Below are 13,165 nucleotides of genomic sequence, written 5' to 3' on the forward strand. Positions count from 1 at the left end.
TTTGCTTATGTTGCTGTTTTTCTCAGCAGCCAGTGAAGTTCATGCTTGCTTCCTCTCCTGGAGAGAGGAGCTGTGCATGCCATTGATGGCTCTTTCTCTAGGGTCAGATCTGGGTCAGGTGGGCAACATTTTTCTTGCAGGCCTCATTCAGCTGCCTGGAGAACAAGCAAAGGTTCATCAGGTGAAGCTTTTCTTCCTGGTCTGCAGATGCAGCAGATGATAAAATGCTAATGGATATTATTTCCATTGCTTTTATTCCAAATGATTTATCATCTCCAAAGGTGCTAAATATATCTGTCACCGCAATCACATATTACATCAGCTCATTTTCTGTTTGCTACTGATTGAATGCAATTTTTGCCTGAAGCTTCTTTGTGGGTGCAGAGTGATGCTTTTGGTTTATCCCTTTGCCGAAGCACAGGGAGGATTTAAGAAGCTCTTGTAAAAATAAAGGGTCTTTATCACTACTTGGTCATTGAAGCAAGAAGCTAACCTTGGCAATTCCATACAAGGTCATCAAGGCCCTCTCCCCACTCCTTTGGCCAGTGCTTCAATTGCAAAAGGTTTTGCAAGGAGGGGCAGATCTACTGGTAGGCAGAGTGAGGAACCTCCTCAGGTGACACCTGCTGGGGGCTCTTAGATACCTCTGTACTCCTAGCTAGCCTGTTGACCTCAAGTGAAGTAGAAGATGCTGTCCCTTTGCCAGTGTTGAAATAATAATCAGCTACCAGTCCAGTTGACTTCTGTATGTAGAATGGGACAGTGTTGTTTTTGTCTCAGGTGGCAAAATGTCTTGGGCTGGCCCTTTTGGCAAATGCAACTTCTCTTCTCCCAGTTGCCCTTTCCTACATCTTTTTTCCAGGTCTGTAATATCTTCTTTGAAGTGAATCAAAGTACACTGTACTCCTTAAATATCCCCGCATCATAGACTCATCAAATGGATTTATGAAGCTTGCTGTTTCAATCCCCTTTCTTCATCATATCTAACACTACATTTGGCTCCATCCCCTTGCTCTTTGGCCGATGAAAAATATTGCTATTTCTTTTTTCATTGCTGACATTTTCAGTGAGCTCTGCTTTGCGACCACAAGATTTGCTTCCCCAGTTTTCATAACCAATTTCAAAACTGTCGAAGTCAGAATTCTTTGTTCCAGTTCTTTGTTAATGACTTTGTACATATTTACCATTGAATCTGCCATTCTGTATCTAGTTTATCCTTTTGAAACATCAAGTTTAGATAGCTTTACAAGGAGACTATACTTTCCCTCTCCATTTATTTATTATGGGTGAGATTCAAGTAAGTTGTTGCATGCATAGAACGAGGTCCACTCAGGCAGCAGGACTGTCCACCTCTCTCCTCCCCTTGTGCCCCCTAAATTTGCTCTGGAGGGTTTGGGGAACAACCAGGACAGGTTTATTTCTTTATTTCATAAAATTTCTATAGTGCTTGATGGAACCCTCACTTCTCAAAGTGGTTTAAAAAGCAGTGTAGGGGATGACCAGGGAGAGAAAAGCGGGAAGTCCTGCATGAGGACTTTCATGAGTGCGTACCTGCACTTGGCACTACATTGAATTCCACACTACATTTTTAGGTCACTGCACATAGGTCCCCATTTTGTTGTCAGAAGAGTCCTCTAAGGTAGCTTTAAGGCTGTAAGATGGCTATTGGTTCAAGATCACACAGTGAACTTCACAACTGAGCAGAGATTTGAAAGTGCATCTCTCTGCTCCTCGTTCAGTTTCTAAACGCACAAGTTCTCACATTCTTGGGGGATAAGTCCATCAGTGAGTGTTACCCATGATCACTAAATGGAACCTCAGTGTTCAGAGGCAGTGTATCTCTTAATAGCAGAAATAGTGTGGGGCTGTTACTCTTGTGCCCTGCTTGTGACCTACATATGACTGTTTACTCTTTGACACAGGATGTTTGATTAGGTAGATCATTGGCCAGTAGGACTTTTATTGCGCCCTAATGCTCTTATGATTAACATGGACAGAACTGAGAGTGCTGAATGGGTTTGATGATGGAGGAACATCTCAACGTGTTGGATGTTTTCCTGCTCCCAGAGGTCTATAAATGTGGTCGCTTGCCAGACAGAACATAGCCTTTTGAAATAGGCAACCAAACACTATATTCTGTCTTCTGCCTTGGTTATTTCATAATCTGAAACTGAAACAAGCGAACAAAATGTTTAGTGCAGATCTCTGCTGCCCAGCAGTTACAATACTAATGACATAAAGGATGACAAATTAGATTTCCCTAGGGCAATCAGAACAGGTTTTAACTCCTCATTAAAACCACCCTGGTAAACACAAAGCCATCTCTGGCTTTGAGACAGCTGGCTGGATTGAGAATCACCTTCAGCAGGAAGCAAGCAGCTGAGGATAAGACAGAAGGCAGTGCGTGCCAGACAGATAATTAAGGCCCATCAGAACCCATTAACATAGCTGACCTCTGCTCTGTGGCCCAGTACATGCTGAGAAGGGGATTGCAGATATTACAAACAGTAGCATTAGAGAGGACAGTTGCTCAAATCACGCATCCTGCTAAACCATGCTTAAGGAAGCTGAATTGACAAAAGGTTGTTTGCGATCAGGTGGCAACCCCTGATTCAGATGATGGGATGAAATGGATTTGCAAGCCGTGGTTTATTGCTAACTTTAGTTTGTTGGGATGTCTGCGTTGAGAGGCAACCATGATTTCACCTCCAGAGCCGCTGTAGCATGAAGAAGGGGGTGCATTTTTGAATTTATGAATACTGTAAGGATAAATAACAAAAGCAGAAAAAAATGCTCCAAGCCATGGTTTGCCAGCTTTACATGTGGAAACTCAAAACCATGGTTTGTTTTACCAAGAAGTCTAGCTCATAGCTCTGCTTGCCTTTTAGGTTTGAAAATTGATGTCTCATTTCCTCCCATGTCTTAGTGGCTTTTTGTGGGGGGTCGGGATCAGGTCAGGAGGTCTAGATAAACTCCAGAATAGTGGACAGGAGGAGGAGAGTGGTATAGTTCTGTCTGGCAAGCTGCAATACTTGCTCAGAATGAAATGTTTGTCATAGTGTGACATTGAATTACATCCTGTGCATTTGTTTAAAAGATTTGTGTGCTACTTTTTCAGGGAAGATAAACAGCAATTTAGAAACAACAAAACACGCAAACAAACATAATAAAGCATAAGAGAACAGATGAAATATCAGGCTATGCTTTCCAAGGGCACCTGACAAAGGGCTTCTGAGTATGATCTCAGCTACTGGGCAGGTGATTATGGGGACAAGTGATTTTTCAAGTACCCTGAGTCCAGACAGTTAAGAGTTTTAAGGTCTGTGACTCCCCTCAGATGCCACACTGAACAATGAACCATAGCTATCACAAACCATGGTTTTTAGACCCGCTGCAAACTATGGTTTCTGTTTGTGGTTTGCTGAGCAATCACAATCCATAATATGTCAATTCAGCATTTGTGCTAACTCATAGTTAAATAGGTACAGTTTAGTGTGTTGCCTCAACTGGGCTTGTATATCATCACCACCACCACCACCACCATCACCATCAAATAGTAAGGATAATAAAGATAGTTTGGGATGGATAGATCAGAATAATATTTTAAGACCCTATCATGTTTCTCATTAGCTATTATTAATGGATACTCCTTTATGTTGCAGATTTTATTTTCCAACATAGAAGATATACTTGATGTTCACAAGGACTTCCTGACGGCTCTGGAATATTGTTTGCATCCAGAACCTCAGTCTCAGCATGAACTGGGAGAAGTTTTCTTAAAATTTGTGAGTATGAGCTAAAATGCTTATTTGCAAATGTATCATTTTGATAAGGTACTTTCTCATGTCGTCTTCTTCTTCTTCTTCTTCTTCTTCTTCTTCTTCTTCTTCTTCTTCTTCTTTCTCCCACACACCCACACCACACTCACAGGGGTTCAAAGCAAATGACCAAAGAGGGAAAACTCTAGTTTCTTTTAAAATTGGATCTCTCTGGCCCTAGGGGATTTAGTCTACTTTCCCCCCAGACTGTCTTTCATCCCAGAGATGCTTCTTAACCCCGAAGCACTTTGCGATAAATTCAAAGAAATCTGTTGGTAAAATCACACATTAAGAAGCAGCCCTGCCAGACAGAAACATAAATAAATTGGCAAGCATATTTCCCATTGTTCAAGACATTCTGCAGGATGCTCTTTCTGAACAATTATAAAGCACAATCCAGTTGATAAGATTGAGATTGCATTAAATATTGCATGCCCTTGATGGCCATGTATAATGCAACAGATGTGTAAATTGTGCAGGCCATTTTAAGGCACCAGGCTTGTGTGGCCACCATAGACTCCCACTGCATTGAGCTGCCCACATGTAAATAGGATTGTTGTATCCAGTCACATGTGATCCTGTAATTCCTCCAGCCTGTTTGGAAATATGGCAACATGTGAAGTGGCCCTAAATCAATGGGGGAGAATTTCCCGAATAAGAAAAATTCCGTTTTTAGATAGCTACGGTTAGTGACCATGATACACTTGGTAAGTGCAGGTTCAGATTTCCAGGGGTAGCACCTGCAATTATGTAACTGATAATTTCCTCATCCAGCGAAGGAACCTCAATGTCATCCAGAGAGGAAATTAAACACTTCAGGCACCGGGTAATTTTAAAGCATAGCTTTCATACTTGTGGCTCTTATGCATGAAGGGCAGCTGGGAAAGTCTTGATGAAAACCCTCTGGCGTGTATATAATTATTGAATACATTGAGCTGAGTTTTGCCAGGAGATGTCATGGTCTAAATTTAACCTCTAACAATGCTGCCAAAGTCACAGAGCTGCAATCACAATTGACAAATTGACATTGGGTCCTGTCGCCCCAGTGTCACCTCTTCTCAAATGGAAAGAGTTCAGTGATGCTGAAGGATGATATTTAAAAAACCAGTTTCCCGGTGCCCTACTCATAAGTATACCCGGAAGATGTGCATAGGGCAAGTGTCTGGAGTTCTGAGACTTGACTGTGCTGAGACCGGGACTTAGCAGAAGAAGAAGAAGAAGAGTTTGGATTTGATATCCCGCCTTTCACTCCCCTTCAGGAGTCTCAAAGCGGCTAACATTCTCCTTTCCCTTCCTCCCCCACAACAAACACTCTGTGAGGTGAGTGGGGCTGAGAGACTTCAAAGAAGTGTAACTGGCCCAAGATCACCCAGCAGCTGCATGTGGAGGAGCGGAGACGCGAACCCGGTTTCCCAGATTACGTGACTACCGCTCCTAACCACTACACCACACTGGCAGGTTCAGCCCCACCTAACATGGCCAATGATCAGGGATTAAGCTGTAGATTTAACAGTGCCTGCAGGTTGTGTATTGCCCACCCCTGGTCTAAAGAGTTATTTGGGGTTAACGTAAGACGAGTCCCATTGGTTCAGACCAAAGCTTTCTAGTCATGGTTCTTCTTCTTGTTCTCATAGTCACAAGAAGAGCTAGACGTTGCCCTTGAGGATGGGTCCTTAGCTAGGCTGAGATTGAACCTGCATTTGATAATGCTCATAAGGAGAGTCCTACTGGATCAGGCCACTGGCCCATCTAGTCTAGCATCCTGTTCTCACAGTGGCCACCCAGATGCCTGGGAGAAACCTGGAAGCAGGACCCAAGGACAATAGCACCCTTCCCTCCTGTGGTTTCCAGACACTAGTATCCAGAATTATACTACCTCCAACTGATGGGAGGGCATTCCACAGAGTGGGTGCCGCTACCAAGAATGCCCCTGATCCCCCTCTCCACCTATAGTTGAATATTATTCAGCAATATTTTAGGCTGCAGAAGGTCGGCGGTTCGAATCCCCACGACGGAGTGAGCTCCCGTTGCTTGGTCCCTGCTCCTGCCAACCAAGCAGATCGAAAGCAAGGTCAAAGTGCAAGTAGATAAATAGGTACCGCTCCGGCGGGAAGGTAAACGGCATTTCCGTGCGCTGCTCTGGTTCGCCAGAAGCGGCTTAGTCATTCTGGCCACATGACCCGGAAGCTGTACGCCAGCTCCCTCGGCCAATAAAGCGAGATGAGTGCCACAACCCCAGAGTCGGCCACGACTGGACCTAATGGTCAGGGGTCCCTTTACCTTTACCTTTATGCCTAGGTAAGCGTAGCTGGCATTGCAGTCTTACTCATCAGTAAAGCTGCTGACATACACTTCTTAATAAACTGCCAATTCTGTACATAGCTTTGGTCAAGGTAGCTCCCCCCCTTTTTTTTTTACTATTCTCAGAAATGAAACCTTCAGCCTCTATACATACATATATATATATATATATATATATATATATATATATATATGAGTCATTCAGCCCTCTTGCCGCTGAAATGTTGTCTCTCCCTATACTTCATGAAGTGGTATTTTAAGAACAAAAACTGTCCTGTTCTGTTGCGTCACCCCCCGCCCCAAAGCCATACAGCTTCCTGCATCTGGTCACCAGGATCCTTTGCCTTTATACTGCTGCAACCTTCTGCTCAAATTTGCCTGAAACTGAATAAGCAGCTGCAATTCCAGATGTGTAGTGTAGCAAAGGATAAGACCCGAGAGCCTGCTGCTTTCCAGCTTCTTTCCTTAATCTTTTTGTGGCTGATACTTTTATTTCCCCTGGTGGTTGTGATTGGATGGAGAAACAATGTTAAATAATGATAAATGAAGAGGCAAAAACAAATGTGTAATTAGATTATACTAAACAGAATCTTTAGGGACAACAAAAGCATCCCTTTTTAAGTGGCCTCCAGTGCTGCTTATCTGGATCCTGCCTTGTTCTTTGTAGACAGCGGATCCCTTCCATTTGGTAACAGGAAAGGAATTCACGGTTCATGGAATGTATGATCTTCTAATGAAATTGATTGGCAGTCGTTTCGGGACAGACAAAAGAAAGTACTACGTCAGGCAGCCACGTAGTTTACTTTCAGAATTTGCTGCCTCAAGGCGCAATGATGTCTGCTGCCTTTAAAGGGGATTTGACAAATTCGTGAAAGATCAGTTTGTCCGTGGCGAAATGAAGCGTCCAGATTCAGAGACGGCATACTTCTGATGGGGACTGACTGCAGCGGAAGTTGACTCCTTTTATGGGCTCCTGGGTGCCATCTGGCTGCCTTGAAACACCATGTTGCGCTAGTCCAGGGATGGGAAAGCTGTGTGGACCTTTGTATGTTGGATTCCAACTCCCATCGGCCCCAGCCAGCATGACTAATGATGATGGGAGCTGTGGGACCACATGTAGAGGGCCGCAAATTACCCATCCCTGGATTAACTGCTCAGGACTGCAATACCTCAAGGGCCGCCTCTCCCCATATAAACTCTCCCCAGGGAGGCTCACCTGGGGCCTTCATTATATATCTTTAGGCACCAGGCGGAAATGTTCCTCTTCAACCAGGCCTTTGGCTGTTGGTCTTTTAAATGTGCTTGTGGGAGGGGCGGTATTGTTTTGTTGCTTCTGCTTTAGCTATTTGCGCTTCTATCTTTTATTTTCATTGGGGGACGGGGTGGGCTGGTGTGGAGGACTCCCTGGTCCTGAATGGGGCAACTGTGCCCCTGAAGGACCAGGTGCGCAGCCTGGGAGTCATTTTGGACTCACAGCTGTCCATGGAGGCGCAGGTCAATTCTGTTTCCAGGGCGGCTGTCTACCAGCTCCATCTGGTACGCAGGCTGAGACCCTACTTGCCCGCAGACTGCCTTGCCAGAGTGGTGCCTGCTCTAGTTATCTCCTGCTTGGACTACTGCAATGCGCTCTACGGGGGGCTACCTTTGAAGGTGACCTGGAAACTGCAATTAATCCAGAATGCAGCAGCTAGACTGGTGACTGGGAGTGGCTGCTGGGACCACATAACACCGGTCCTGAGAGATCTGCATTGACTACCAGTACATTTCCAAGCACAATTCAAAGTGTTGGTGCTGACTTTTAAAGCCCTAAACGGCCTCGGTCCTGTATACCTGAAGGAGCGTCTCCACCCCCATCATTCAGCCTGGACACTGAGATCCGGTGCTGAGGGCCTTCTGGCGGTTCCCTCATTGCGAGAAGTGAGGTTACAGGGAACCAGACAGAGGGCATTCTCAGTGGTGGTGCCCACCCTGTGGAACGCCCACCCTTCAGATGTGAAGGAAATAAGCAGCTATCTTATCTTTAAAAGACATCTGAAGGCAGCCCTGTTTAGGGAAGTTTTTAATATTTAATGCTGTATTGTTTTTAACACTTGATTGGGAGCCACCCAGAGTGGCTGGGGAGGCGGTATACATAATAAATTATTATTATTATTATTATTATTATTATTATTATTATTATTATTATTATTTGAACTGCCCTGAGATCTTTGAATGAAGGGTGGTTTACTACTACTACTACTACTACTACTACTACTACTACTACTACTAGGTTTGAAGAATGTGCACACTTAGGTCCTAGGATGTGTACGGCTTGAAGTCACATGAAATTACCACCTTGCAGGTCTGGGTCTGCATAGTGCCTGGAATGGTGGCTGCCTGGGAACCATGTGTACGCTGCTGCCTTGGGCTCCATGATGGAAGAAAGGCACAATATAAATGCAATAAAATAAAACATACAAATAAAAGTCAAATGCCAGGTGACAAGGAACTAGATGGATATTCAGTACCTGGGATGACCTCTTGATTTTTCTACTGAAAGTCTCCTAGCATGATTGCTAGCTATCTTGCTCATCTCAGTCAGCCATGGAAGGGTTTGTTATTCCATGTCTGATTGATTCTGGCATGGAGACGGTTTTACTGCTTGTCTGAAAAACTTTCTGTGCCAATCTGCAGATGACTGTGTTTTGTAACGGGCTTAGCATGTCTGATCTTCATTCAGCGGGGGTGGGGTAGCCAACTTGAACTGTGACACAGAAAGTACATCATGTAACAGCGATGGCAGTCGCTTTTTGATGTTAGTATGTAGAGAGAATTTATTTCAGCCAGAAAATTGGAGTGTGTGCTTGTAAGCTGTTTATATCTCAGACATTTGTGTGTTTGCTTCTGTTTTTATTTAGCCATAGCTTGTTGTATCATTCATGCCAACAAACTGTTTCTAACATTAACTATGGTTTGGATGAAACAAGCCAACCTGCAACAATGTGCAAAATGGGTTTATTGTAACACATGGCCCTAATATTGCAGTGTCTTAAAACATACCTATCTTCACTGAGAAGTTTTTCACTGAAATGTGTAATATTTAAGAAGTCAGCCCAGAAACCTTGCTGCAGGACAACATGAACTTCAAAACGCAATAGATGACACATCCAACTATTTGCTCATATCTCATAATTTCCAGTGTGTGTCATCTGTACACATTTAAAAGGAAATTTGATTTGTACTAATTTGAAGTAAAATGCAAAAGGTAAATGGGATGCCTTTCATTTACGTGTGCTTTTTTTCTTCCTCACCTTGCAGAAAGACAAGTTCTTTGTATACGAGGAATATTGCAGCAACCATGAAAAAGCACTCAGGCTCTTGATGGAACTGAACAAGATCCCACCCGTGAGAGCATTCTTATTGGTAAGCACTGGTGGTACCCAAATGGCACATGATGCTCAGTTATAGAAAGTTTTAAAATGCTGTATGCTTACTGATAAGAACCTGTGCTTTTCACGCAGAAGGTCTCAGGTTTAATCCCTGGCATATCCAGGTAGGGCAGAGACAGACCTCTGCCTGAAACCTTGGAGAGCTGCTGCCAATCAGTGTAGTCCGTACGGAGCTAGATGGATGGCGCTGTGGTCTAAACCACTGAGCCTCTTGCGCTTGCCGATCAGAAGGTTGGCAGTTTGAATCCCTGTGATGGGTTGAGCTCCCATTGCTCTGTCCTAGCTCCTGCCAACCTAGCAGTTCAAAAGCACACCAGTGCAAGTAGATAAATAGGTACCGCTGTGGCGGGAAGGTAAATGGCATTTCTGTGCACTCTAGTTTCCGTCACAGTGCGCCAGAAGCTGTTTAGTCATGCTGGCCACATGACCTGGAAAGCTGTCTGTGGACAAACACTGGCTCCCTTGGCCTGACGTGAGATAACCCCCCCCCACCTCATAGTTGCTAATGACTGGACTCAACCGTCCAAGGGTCCTTTACCTTTACTTTTTTATCTAGATGGATCAGTGATCTGACTGTATAAAGCAGTTCCTATGCCCCCCACAAAACACACACAAAGCAAAGTATAGTCATAAGTACTACAGTCTGTAGCAGAAGACCACCAGCAGAGAAGGGGCTTCTTCATTCTTTCCCCTTTTAGTGGTTTTCTTCCTTAAAATTATTCCCAATCTTCTCTCAAGCCAAGAGGAAAACATACATTGGTTGAAACTTGTTCAAGAGCTATGATCTAAAGTGGGTTGCAAATGCACTGCCCTCCAGACACTGTTGTGCTACAGCTCCCATGATCCCTTACCAATGGTGGCTGAGGATGATGGGAATTGTGGACCACAGCATCTGAAGGACATTAGGTTAGCTCCTGTTGGTCCAAAGGCATATTGATATAGCAGCTTTGTTGAAGGTAAGCATGTTTGAGTCTTGCCAGGTCTGGGCATCCTTTCTATGCTACTTAAGAGTTAGAAGATAAATAATGAAAACAAACTAACTGATTCAGTTGTCTTTAAACTGTTTGGGGGCTTAGTAATTTATTACTAAGTTTGGTGTGCACCTTTTGTGGTATCCTCTTCTGTTTGTTTCACAGGCTGATCCCTTCTCTCCACCCTCTTTTCAGTTCCTATTTCTGAAAAGCCTTACTTCCCATTTCTGATTAATTTGATCTGCCAAAACGTGTCACTTCTTCTGGCCCTTGTGTGCGGTCTGTGATAGTATTGTGCATGGATGGAGAATTCCTTGCCGTAAATTGCTATGACATTATTGTTGGGAATCTTAGGTGAGATACCCACATAGCTGAAGTTGGCCCCAGTTCCAGTCACCACACAGAGACAGCTTAAGGTCCAAAATAGTTTACTGCTGCAGAAGATCAGGCTTCAGTAATACAGATATGGATGTTGATACATACAGCTTGTAGGCTTTGCAGATACAGATATATACAAGTAGGGAGTATTTCTGTTGCTCCAGCAGTTTCAAGACTTAACACATACTCCGACTCATGGACAGACTCACCAACTGACTAATGTGCTGGCATGCCTTAATCACTTATATAGATGGCACTGGGCCGTTGCCATAGTAACTGACTTAGCTGACCTTGCACCTGCTGGCTTTATCTCATACATGGGGTGATTTGTGCCCATGAAAGAAATTAACCCCTTCCCCCATGAAGGGGTGCTGCGCAGAGAGGGAGAGAATATATTTTTTTTCTTGTTCTCCCCCTCTAAAACTAGGTGTGTCTTATGGTCGGGTGCATCTTATAGAGCGAAAAATACGGTATCTCCAGATTGCTGGAATATCTAGACCAGGGGTCAGCAACCTTTTTCAGGCATGGGCCGGTCCACCGTCCCTCAGAACATGTGGTGGGCCAGACTGTATTTTGAAAAAAAATATGAATGAATTCCTATGCCCCACAAATAACCCAGAGATGCATTTTAAATAAAAGCACACATTCTACTCATGTATAAGCATGCTGACTCCCGGACCATCTGCGGGCCGGATTTAGAAGGCGATTGGGCCAGATCTGGCCCCCGGGCCTTAGATTGCCTACCCCTGATCTAGATAGTTAGCATACCTAAGAAGAAGGTAGTAGATTGATGCTAATGTGCCTCAGAGAACCTTCCTTGGAAGCTATCACGTAGCTAGAGAAGTTCCTCTTGTTCCATTTGCAAAGATAAGCATCTCTGTTCAATTTTTGAGAGAGAGAGAGAGAGAGAGAGAGAGAAACTTTGAGTGCAGACATTATTCTAGAATGTTCTCTGCATCAACTAATTGGACTGGCAGAAAACAAAACTCTTCAGCAACGTCACCTCATCTTTTGACTAGGCAGGAAGGTTTGTAGACAGTGGTGCTGTTTTGTTTCTGCAAAAAATGAGATTTTGTAAGACATTTGTATGTAGGGAATATGTGGAAGGCTGGTATTTCCTTATGTTAACCTCCCCCCATTTTTCACCCTGCCCCCCTTCCCCAATCCTGCCCAGCATAATAATGTCCCCATCTAATGAGGTCAAATGAGAAAATAAAAGAGTTTCTTGTGTGAGTGGAATTGGCCCTGGTGCTCTCACAGCGGCTGAAATAGAGACCTGCCTTGGAAAATGTGGGAAAACTCTGTGCTGAATTCAAAGGCCAAGACTGGAGAAAACAACAAGGGGGACAAGAATGGTTTATGATTCACACAAGAACCCTGGAAAATGGGAACGAGAGTTTTGGAAGGTAGTGGCCAGCACTGCCAGCCTGAAACAGTCTGAAAAATGTGTGCATCGAAGCCAGACTCTGTGTCTATAGAGGAAATCTAATTATTGGTGTCTGGTGAAAACATCTTCGAAGTGTGAAAATGTTCATTGTGCAAAACTCATAAGCAGTTCTGGGCAGCTGTGTCAGATGATGCTCTGGAGATCTCATGAGAACCCCAGATGGGCAAAAGCTGGCAGGCTTAGGACTTGAGAAACACCAGTTGTTACCTGACAGGTACTTACTAAGTAAGAAGAAGTCTGTGGCAGAGATGGGGGACTAGGTGCTCTCAAGAGGAACAACACCCCCATTGTTAAAACCACTCTGGGAACTGAAGCTTTGTCATGCGCCCATGAGGACATTCAGGCTGCTCTGGAATGTGCATCTGGTCTGGGTGCATTTCAGTCTGTGCTGCTGATTCACTTCTGACACTACTTCTGGCAGGAAAAGAGGGTTTGGTGACCTGTTTTGTGTTCCAAATGAACACATGATTGAAAAACTATGGTACTTGCCAAAAAGTGCAATTTTATGAAGCATGGGTTCTGGCATCACTCTGAAGTTCTGTGGAGCTTCAGGGGAAGGCTAGGATGATCACATAGAGGAGGAGGAGGATCTGAGTGATAGAGGGAATTAGGAGTTAGAAGAAATCTATTACTCAACAGGTGCTCCACCTTCCACTTAGACCACTAGCTGTCTGAAGTAGACAGCAGTTCAGGAACCTCATCTTCCTCACCAAGTCTTTTAGTGTCTCTCTGGAGAATCTGGTTTGGCAAGTGGAGCTGGAGAACTTGACCCAGATGGAATAGAGTTCAAGTAGTGAAAATAAATTGTGATTGCTGTTACGC

The 13,165-nt window shown here is 44.1% G+C and overlaps 1 protein-coding gene across 1 annotated transcript in view; it reads left to right on the forward strand.

Moving 5' to 3' along the window:
- The window catches only part of PREX1 (phosphatidylinositol-3,4,5-trisphosphate dependent Rac exchange factor 1), a 220,618-nt gene that overhangs the window by 96,413 nt on the left and 111,040 nt on the right, over nucleotides 1-13,165 (forward strand). Inside the window, exons 3-4 of the mRNA XM_083507877.1 lie at nucleotides 3,663-3,785; nucleotides 9,417-9,521. Of these exons, the coding sequence (XP_083364003.1) occupies nucleotides 3,663-3,785; nucleotides 9,417-9,521 (228 nt within the window). The remainder of the gene's footprint in view (nucleotides 1-3,662; nucleotides 3,786-9,416; nucleotides 9,522-13,165) is intronic.

Source organism: Podarcis liolepis (genome assembly GCF_965112155.1).
Source record: "Podarcis liolepis genome assembly, chromosome: 6".
In the NCBI taxonomy this organism is placed as follows: Eukaryota; Metazoa; Chordata; class Lepidosauria; order Squamata; family Lacertidae; genus Podarcis; species Podarcis liolepis.